The sequence below is a fragment of the Condylura cristata genome, unplaced genomic scaffold (assembly GCF_000260355.1).
Source record: "Condylura cristata isolate star-nosed mole 26May11 unplaced genomic scaffold, ConCri1.0 scaffold00015, whole genome shotgun sequence".
In the NCBI taxonomy this organism is placed as follows: Eukaryota; Metazoa; Chordata; class Mammalia; order Eulipotyphla; family Talpidae; genus Condylura; species Condylura cristata.
The window spans coordinates 21,440,842-21,451,004 of NW_004567116.1; the positions used below are offsets into that span (position 1 = coordinate 21,440,842).

At 36.0% G+C, this 10,163-nt stretch overlaps 1 protein-coding gene across 1 annotated transcript; it reads left to right on the plus strand.

Moving 5' to 3' along the window:
- Positions 1-389: 389 nt before the first annotated feature.
- LIN7C (lin-7 homolog C (C. elegans)) lies at positions 390-9,992 on the plus strand. Its single transcript, XM_004682968.2, has 5 exons — positions 390-446; positions 3,564-3,682; positions 4,198-4,269; positions 5,872-6,081; positions 6,625-9,992. Exons 1-5 carry the CDS (start codon positions 410-412, stop codon positions 6,778-6,780), a joined length of 594 nt encoding a protein of 197 aa, XP_004683025.1. The 5' UTR covers positions 390-409; the 3' UTR covers positions 6,781-9,992.
- Positions 9,993-10,163: the final 171 nt, after the last annotated feature.

Here is a 10,163-nt window from a genome sequence, read left to right on the forward strand (position 1 = left end):
ATTAATGGTCAAACCGGGACAAGAACTCAGACGCTCCCAAGTGTAAAGAAGGGGTCAAAATCACGCGAATCCCAAGGGAAGAAGCAAGAGTCGAAGCAAGAGTCAGAAAAGGGCTCTTTTCAACTTTAGTGGGCCAGGGGTTTGAGAACTTTGCGAGCCACCCAAAGAACAGCGCACTTGACTGATTGGTACCCACAGGCTTCCCCATCCGAGGGGCACGGGCGCCGCAAAACAAACCGCAGCCGCGGTTCCCGCCGACCAACCCCGCGGTCATTCCCGTTCCCGCTCTCGCGATACTGTCCGCTCTAGCCTTGCTCGCCTCCCACTAGGCCCCGCCCAGTAGGCCCCGCCCCCTTCACCGCAGCCCTTCAGTCGTCATTTCCTGTGGGTCTGCGGGCAGAGGGAGAAGATGGCGGCGCTGGGGGAACCTGTACGGCTGGAGAGGGGTGAGTGCGGCCGATGCTGGACCGAGTTTGGGTAGCATGGGTGGAGGAGTGCCGTGCCGCCAAAGGCGGGTGGAGGAGCGGCCAGGCTCCGACACCTGAAGCCAGGCTGACCCTCGAGCTAGCGCGATAACTGCCTACGTCGTAGCTTCCGACCCCAGGGAGGGCGCTTGCGACCTCTGGATGGGTCCCATACCCCTCCTCTGTGTCCCGGGCCCAGCGCTATTAAACACCACCAGGTCTACTTCGCAGTCACTCGCTGCACGCGCTCTCCCTAGGTGGGTATAGGAGATGCGGCGTACAGAGACCTGTCAACCTAAGAAGCAAACACTACACGCCCAGTTCCGACCGCCTAAACGCCCTGCCGGTATTACGCGCGCTCAAGTAGGGTGTCTGGGTTTCCACCCTCACTCTGGACATACAAAGCATTCACATGGAAACCACCCCCAACCCCCGCCTTCCCATATTTATGCGATTTATGCGCACATTCCAACGTTATTTATATTTCTGTTGGGTTGTTTCCTGGCTTTGGTGCTTCCCAGGTACGGAGAAGGTGCTTTAAAAACAACCCTGATTTGTTCTGGGGAAGATTATATAACCTGATGGAATCTTGGTAGTTGTTAAATACTTGAATATGCATTCTTTTTCCATCTTCACAAACCCTGTAATTGATGTCTCTGAGAGGTTGCTTGCGTTTCAGAACAAACTGTCAAGGAAAATATGGTCTATTTTGTTAAGTGGGAACAGAAAAATATATAGTTATCTTACTGGTAGGGCCCTTTTACAGATTTTCAGCATTCTACTTTCTCCTCTCCAAATTCTTTATCTCCAGTAATTTGTGATTTGCTTTTGTCACACCGATGGAAGTCACTGTTAAGTGTCAGCCAGTACAAACTAAAAATTTTGAATACTAGTAGCAAACTAGTATAGAGATCGGAACTCTTGCAAATTAACACTTGCAGTTATTAGCTGAATGTTAACATCAGCTTTAAGAAGGAAATAAAAATTTTAGAAATACTGTATTTAGAGAAACCTTTTCCAATGCCACAAAGGATTTCACAATTAACTTTGTTTATTCGTTTTGGTATTCTTTATTCATTATTTGTAAGCCTCTTTATAAGTGACATTGTTTCTCTCCAACCCACCAGCCTATTAATTAAAGCCTCATTTTGACAGAGGAGAAGCTACTCTGGGAACTCTTGCTAAGTTTGACCTATGCCTGTGACATCTTCCTCCTGAGCACAGTGTTATTATGCTTTGTAAATGGGAACAGATCTGTTTGGCCTTAACAGGAGTGGGTGTTTTTCATTGAAAGTCAGTTGTGGGATTCTAACATGTTGCAGTCTTTTGTATTTTTAAGTGCAGCATAAGATGTGAAACCACCACTGGCATTTAGTTTTGGTAGGATTGGTTTTGGGTTTAGTGGGTGAGTTTTGGGGTGTTTTTTGTTTGTTTTTGTTTTTTTTTTTTTTTCTGTTTCAGAGTTTAAAAGAATGTTCAGAACCTTAGAATTTATTAGTGATTAACATCATGAAAAGTCAGATTATATCAATTTTGAGCCTTTGGAATTTTGTTTAGCGACTTTGTTAAACTTTCAGCAGTATAAAAATTTATGTCTGTGATCAAGATCCTGAATGCTTGCAAAAGCATCAAAACATGATTCAGTGGAACACATTTGAGCACTTCCTAGCTAGTTTAAGTTTAATAAAGAGTGTTTTGCTTTTTCAGCTTTTTAATTGTATATTCTTATAGAGCTTATATTTGTAACTTTGTAAATCAAAATAATTGGTAAGTCAACAGCCATTGATGTTGGCATTGGCCATTTGATGATGGGAAATCAGAATGGTCAAAGTTTATTTGCCTTCCACTTGATTATTATAAGATTTTGTTTCCTGAATTAAAAAAAAAATCTGTATTTTCCCAGCTGTAGGCACAAAGAAGGCTATGCTAATCTTATAAAGAAAGGCTATGCTAATCCTTCAGTACAATATAAAATTCAAAGTTTCTACCAATTAGGAAAAAGGGGCAAAGAATAGAAGAATAGGTACTCTTGCCTCCTTGGGTGCAAAAAATGAGTTGGGGGGAGGGAAGTCAAAGTACAGATAGTCCTTAACAGTGTTGTAACATGATGCTGAATCTTAAGGAAATTTCTTAATTCATAAAATACTTACACTCCCTAACATGCCTAATAAATTTGGTAAATGTGTAGAGAGCTTGGATATTTTTTATGATTAATTGCTGCCAATGTAACATAACACTCAAATGCTTTGAGTATGCCAGGCTCTTAACATATATCTTTTGGTTTAGTTCTCAAGTAATTCTTATGAGGAAGGTACTCTTACTTCCATTTTATGATAGAGAAATTGAGGCAACAGGGAGATTAAATAACTTTCTCCCAAGATCACAGAGCTAGTGTTAGGACCGAAATGATAAAACTAATTGTATTTTTCTATTTTTAAACATATATTTGATTGACTTTGTTTTAATTAAAGCATTGTATTAATGATCCAAAGTTGAAAATAGGCCTGTCAGTTTCATTCACTTGTATACTATCATATTAAATGTGTCCTTACCACATAATGCATCTGTTACTGAGTAGTTTATATCTTCATAGTTGCTATGTTTCTTTTGGGCAATGGACAGTGATCTTACTAACAGGCCATGTTTTGTTCTCTCAGTGCATTGGTTGCTAATGATAGGTAAATTTTTATTAACTAAAATGCTTGTTGATAAAATTGTCAGCTTCTCAGAGGTACTACAGTGTTCGTGTATCCCCAGATTTGAGCCCCCGTTCTTTTCCTGTGATATTTAGTGTTATATGGAGTTTACCTGTATCTGTGCAAGTTGCTGTTTTTCAGGTTTCATGCTGTATAGCAGCAGTATTCCTGATCTGTAAAATTTAGCATTCTCAGATTTTACATTCCCACTCTCCATAAGTAAGTATACACACACACACACCCTTACCTCCACACATAAGCTCACAATTTTATGCTTCTTTTCTACTGTGTTCTTCATTTTTCTTGTTAGTCCTGAAGGAATGTATCCTAACTGCAATACTGTTACGTAGTCATTCAGAGAAACTTCAAAAAATAACCAGTAAATGTGTGTGTTTAACTTTAGATATTTGTAGAGCAATTGAATTGTTGGAAAAACTGCAAAGAAGTGGAGAGGTACCACCACAGAAACTTCAGGCTTTACAAAGAGTTCTTCAAAGTGAATTCTGCAATGCTGTAAGAGAGGTGAGTAAATGGGATTAAAATGTATTAAAAACTTGATCTAGCTAGGTAAACAAATATGCTGAAATTTGAATTCATAATGTAAGAAGTTAACTTTAGGAAAACATTAGAACTCTTACATTTTTGGTATTCCTAATAAAAAACATTTTACAAAGATGATGATTTTGCCAAAAATTTTTACACATTCATTAATTTCACAGAGAACTCAAGCATGATATGTTCTGAGATTTAAAATCACAATGATGGCCTTTCCTGATGGCGCAATGTATTGAGTGCAGTACTATGAAGCTATCTGCAGCCACATTAGCACGAGTTTGATCCTGGCCAGGGAGGTGACCCACATGGCGGCAGACCTCTCCTGACCCACCCTCTGCTCCCTGCAGCAGTGTACTTCATCAGTCTGCCTATTCTGTCTCTAGTGACTCCTCTCACTGCCTCTGGCCTGTACCCCAGTTCTCTGCATAAATGAATAAATCTTTAAAAAAATAAAATCACAATGATAACTTCGGATTTTACAGGTGTATGAGCATGTCTATGAGACTGTGGACATTAGTAGCAGTCCTGAAGTGAGAGCAAATGCAACTGCAAAGGTACTTTTTTTTTTCCCATTTACTAAGAGTGAGCAAATTCTTTGTGATTCAGTGGTTTAAAATATGCAGTTATTTAATTCATAATAAGCTTATTTTGAAAAGCAACTTAGAGATATTTCAAACAGCATGAAACTTCTCAAATACTGAGAAGTAGGGCGTTTTTAATTGACATTACAAAAGGTATTTTATAATACAGTTTAGATAGTATGTTAAAATACACTTGTAGATGAATAATAATACATGACACATAATGCATGATTCTTACAGGTATATAGCTATACATTATATAAATGTTCATCAAAATTCTGAAATTCATTATATTGGTAAGGAAACATCAAATTAGATTACTTCACTCAAACCACACAAATAGCAGCTGGTAGAACTGGAGAGCGCCCCCAGGTTGGTTGCTCTTTGCTGTCTCCATTACCTTGACTGTTTAAGTATAGAGTAATGATCAAGAGTAGATTACCTCTTTAGAGTTGCAGGTGGTAGTTTTATTTGCTTTTCTAAGCTAGTGTTTTCTCAAACCCAAACATTGTCCTCAGTGACCCTCATACATGATTAGAATAAGTTGTTACTAGCACTGGGGAACTTAACACTAGAATTGGTCATGAGTATGTAATTTTTCTTTTATAGTTACTGTTTCACAAAAGAAAGTTTTGAATACAGCCATTTGGCTATAAATACAGAATGGAATACTACTATGGAAAAATGAATTTTTACCGTTTGTGACAACTTGATGTACCTTCAAGGGGTTATACTAAGTAAAATATTGAGAAGCTGAAAGACAGATTCTACATACATACATCACTCTTGGAAGATAAACAAAATCAAAAGAGAAATACATGTTTTGATTCTGACAATAGAATGGTGGTTACCAGAGGAAAAAGGTGGGCACAGGGTGGAACAGGTAGAGGGAGTTGATTGGATGGTAACTACACCATGTGGCTTATTCAATTGTCAGGTACACCTGACACATAGTGTTAACATAAAAAAGATGCACCTTGGAAAAAAAAATGTGCATTTAGTTGGGTAGATTAGGGAAAAACCCCAGAACCTTGTGTTTAATTCTTGACTTAGATCATTTTCTGAGCCTTAGTTTGCTTGGTAAAGTGAGGCCTCTGTCAGACTTATAACATAGTGCTAGTCAATAAATCTTGATTTCCTTCCTTTCCCTCTTGTCTTTTTAATCTTGTTTTCTGGGCCATCACAGAAAATGGTACTTAAATACCTTAAAAACAAAATGAAGCCAAATATCTCAGCTTTGGGTGGGTTCTGTCCTGCATAAGCCCCCGAACGAGTTAGGCTATTTAATTCCAAAGCTTGGGAGAGCTGGCATGCTGGGGGCAGTGTGCTCTTCTGTGCTGTGCTCCTGGTTCACCTGCCTGGCTGGCACTGGCCACACGTGACATGTGTGGACCAGCAGTGGCCTGATCTGTTTTTACGTTTCTTTACAGCATCCAAGGGTTGCTCTTGTCTCCTTCAAACACCATCCACTACTAGTTTTAACTTCCCTCAGAAGTTGTGGGCATTCAAACACAAAGGTATTTACCTCAAACATAGTTTTAAGAGACAAAAAAAATGAAGTAAAATTCCTTTCAGGCTACTGTTGCTGCATTTGCTGCCAGTGAAGGACATTCTCATCCTCGAGTTGTTGAGTTACCCAAAACCGAAGAAGGCCTTGGATTCAACATTATGGGAGGCAAAGAACAAAACTCTCCAATCTATATATCTCGAATAATTCCAGGTGGAATTGCTGATAGACATGGGGGCCTCAAGAGAGGAGATCAGCTCCTTTCTGTTAATGGCGTGGTAAGGATGAATTTTATTCTGTTTGTAGTAATATGGAGTGACCACTTGGGGGTGCGTTTGAGTTACAACACAAGAGGCAGGAGGAACCAGAGTTCTCTATACTTTAGATCTCCCTTGGGGAAATCCTAAGCAATACTATTTACTACAGTGAAACTTTTATAATTACTTTTTAGTATGTTTTGCCTTTTCTCCTGTGCAAATTAGCTGTATTTAGTGTTATTTTTATAAAGTAGCTAAGGTCTTTAGGAGTTAAGACAGAACATTAAAAACATTAAATGAGAAATTTGCCTTCATTTTAGTCTTATTGAATAGCAGTTGCTTGATTTACATCTTACTTAGTACAATAAAAGACGTATTTGTTACTGATTACTTAGGAACTTACAAACTAGTTCCTATACACAGATTGTCTGACTTAACAGGATTTTACCTGATTAAAATAATAAAGCAGGATTGTTTTATAGGTTTATAGTATAGTACATTGCAACTTTTAAAAATTTTGAGTTACTTCCAAAACCTAAATATTAATTGTACATTTTTTTTTAGAGTGTTGAAGGAGAACATCATGAAAAAGCTGTAGAACTACTGAAAGCAGCACAAGGAAAGGTTAAATTAGTTGTGCGGTATACACCCAAGGTCTTAGAAGAAATGGAGTCGCGCTTTGAAAAAATGAGATCAGCAAAACGCAGACAACAGACCTAATGCAGCTCAAAACTTTCTATTCCATTTTGCTTTTCACTAGAGGGGTTTTATTTGTGACCTACTGATGGCCGCAATGCCAATGATTGTAAAAAAGAAAAAACAAACTTCCCGTGAAATCTTCCTTGCCATTTTATAAATGCCTATTTTAACATCACTTACGGTTCCAGAGATGCATATACTTTTTTCTGACAAGAAAAAGTAAAAGGTGATGAGGGCAATTCTGTCCTGCTGTTTTTACAGGCCTTTTTCAAATGCAGATTTTGTCATAAAGTTGTTATAGATTTTTAAAAATGCTTTTTTAATATTAAAATGTACTTTTACATTCTTAATCTTTTTTTAGGAAAAAAGTTTGCTTTCTTTGGCTACTTATTTGAGAATAACAGTTCTCCAGTTCTTTCTTTGTTTACTCTATTTTTTTTTAGCCTATAAAATTTCATCATGGTTTTCCAGGAAATTAAGCATACAGTCTCGGCTACAGCAGTTCATTACACTATCATTGTTAACATCTCTGCTGCATTTTGTAATTTGAACACACATATATAATCAGTGGTAAGTCATAACTCAGCACAGTGGAGGTTTTTTACTTTAAACATAATGAATATTCATTTATACTGATTTGTAAAAGCTAGTTTTTAAACACTGAAACAACATTGCTGAAATACAGATTCTTTCATAATTGAGCAATGAGACAAGTAGATGTAATTTTGATTGTTAGCATTACTGATTATATCTCTATTTGTATTCAACAATATAGCTCATAAGTAATGTAAAAATAAGTTCAGGTTATATCTTTTGCAAATTTTTTTAGTGCTCTCCATCTTTACCTAAGTATATTTCTTACATTTTGGTCATTCCATTCTTAGTGAGGAGCCAGTTAGTTTGTTGGTGGGAAAAAGCGAAGCAAAGTAGTGAAAATAATACTTTTAATCCCACTAGCCTCAAGAGTTTTACACTTAGACTAGCTCAGTAATAAAGGATTGATTTTTAAATAGGAAGGAGATTGGGTATATTTAGGATATATAGGAATTATGACTTGATGTGTTTGTAAGAATATGAAGACTATAAAAATGAGTCAAGACTCATTCATATTAAAATAGTTGGACTTAAAGATGTGTTTAAAAATGATTTAAATGTGATGGGAACTTAGAGAGGTACCTTCATTTGTCCACTGGATGTCACTATTTTACTGAAAGGCAGCTATTAGTGTATTACTGACTGAAGTCTTAAAAACAAGAGTTAAGGTTCGTTTTCAAGGATATTTGTATGGTTTTTAAGTGACGTTAAAATGAAGATAATGGATTGAAATATGTAAGGAATTTAGCATCGTTATTGACCCTATATTAAAAAAGGGCATATTGTAACATTCCTTCAGGAAGAACAGAAATGTATACTTTTTTCTGCATGTTTGTGAAAAGCACTGTGAGTGTTAAAAGATTATTCCAGTTTTCAATGATTTTCAGAATATAAGTCAATCAGCATTGTTATTTATCATTTAGGTATTGAACACTGGATTGCATGGTTGAATGTGTCTTTAGTCCACTACAAAAATGTGCTTCTTGTTGACAGGATCATGTTAAATTGTGTATTTTCAAAATGTTGAGACCAAAGTAGCATAGAAAAATTATGGATTTATTTTAATTTAATTGTAAAATTATTAGAGGTATTTGTTGTAGAGCTTTATATATTAAAGAGAGGTATTGGTGCATATAAAAACAGTAATATTGTTATGCTTGTATTCTTGCATTACTGGGTAAGTAAACCCTGGAGAAATCTTATTTTAGTATAGCTACAGCTGCAGTAGCTTTTAAGGGCGTGTCAACATTTCATTATAAATTATAGCTTCCTGGTTCAGTATCTCAGCTGTTTCAGAACTTTCAGCCAAGTTAAATCTTTTTTGGTGTTGAAACTTAGTAAGTTGAGTAAGCTATTTTTTTTTCTTCTACAGTAATCCACAATCTGTTCTTTGTGTGGGTTGGCACTTATTTATAATTCTTAAAATAAGGATAGCTTAAAGGAGCCAAATACAGTAGTTTTGCTTGCTACTGTTGAGCATGAGTAGCAGTAGTTTGTTTTCATTAATGCAGTTTTCACAGTGTATCCTAGAATTTTAAAGCCTGGCCATAAAAAAGTTCAGTCATTCAGTGACAGAGATGTGCAGTAGTGATTAGTACAGTGAGGAATGAGGGAAAACTTTTGTCTTAACGAATAAATGTATGACTCTTGAACATAGGAACATAGTAAGTATTTAACAGGTGTTTGATTTGTAAATTATAATTGTATATTGCTCCCCACCCATTCCATTTATTTTCTTGGTATGGAAAAATGAGTTGACTCAGTGGTTCTCAGCCTTAACTGTATACTAGAACACCCTACAGAACTTTCTTCCTGTGTTCCATTCCACACCAGCTAAATCAGAATCTCTAAAGGTGAGGTCAAATGCTTTTTTTTTTTTTCCTTTAAGCTTTTAAGGTGGTTCTAAAGAACATGTAGGGTTGAGAATCACTAGTTTCCCCTTTTATAAAATGTTCTAATTACACTGGACTATGTTTGAAATATCAAAATAGGATATTCAGTTTACAGCTATTACTAAATAACACCAAATATAATGATTATATTTTAAATAATTTTTTTAAGGAATAAAAGATATTTGGCATTCCTTATTTAGGAAATGATTACGATCTCCCTTTTTTCTATTTTTTTAAATAAAACCTGCCAGTAGTTTTAAAGACAAGCCTTTAAGGCCTGTCATCTTTCTGCCCTCTTTGCCTTTTAAGCTTACAAAATTGAATGTTTTATTAGAGAAAGCATGTTTAAAAATTGCAGATGAGAAATATTGTCATTGATGATTATGTGCAGTCTTACTATGGCCACTTTATCCATTAGAATAATACTAGATTATACTGGCCTAATTCTTTGGATTTCATAACTCAGATGATTTTTTTAAAAATTGTCTTCCTCTTCTAAATTTTTAAGTTACTTTGCTCAAGTACTTAAGTGGTTTGGCTCAAGTACTTCGTTTACAATTTAAATAGATATAACATTTAATAGAAGAAATGGTTATGGCTTATCTGAAAAGAATGTCAGCATGTCTTGGTGGTGTAATTTAAAACATGTTGTGAAATATTTTATAATGTGGAATGATCATTGAACTATCAAGAACTCTAATCATTGTATTTCCTGAATAAATGTATGTTTCTGAAGTTTCTAACTTACATTTTGTTGTATCCTCTGCTAATAGTCTGGTTTTATACTTTTTATTGTCCAGAATTTGACTAATTATGTTTCTTCAAAGGTTGTTGCAGTTTTGTAGTGGTTAAATTATGGGCAAAAAGCAAATTACTTTTTTTTTTTTTTTTTTTTTTCCTTTAAGCTTTTAAGGTGGT

Excerpts from the sequence above, each read along its gene's own strand:
- LIN7C (XM_004682968.2), top strand. The coding sequence starts at position 410 with ATGGCGGCGCTGGGGGAACCTGTACGGCTGGAGAGGG. Across the intron at positions 447-3,563 it reads ACCTGTACGGCTGGAGAGGG|ATATTTGTAGAGCAATTGAA; the intron begins GTGAGTGCGGCC and ends GTTTAACTTTAG. Across the intron at positions 4,270-5,871 it reads GAGCAAATGCAACTGCAAAG|GCTACTGTTGCTGCATTTGC; the intron begins GTACTTTTTTTT and ends AATTCCTTTCAG.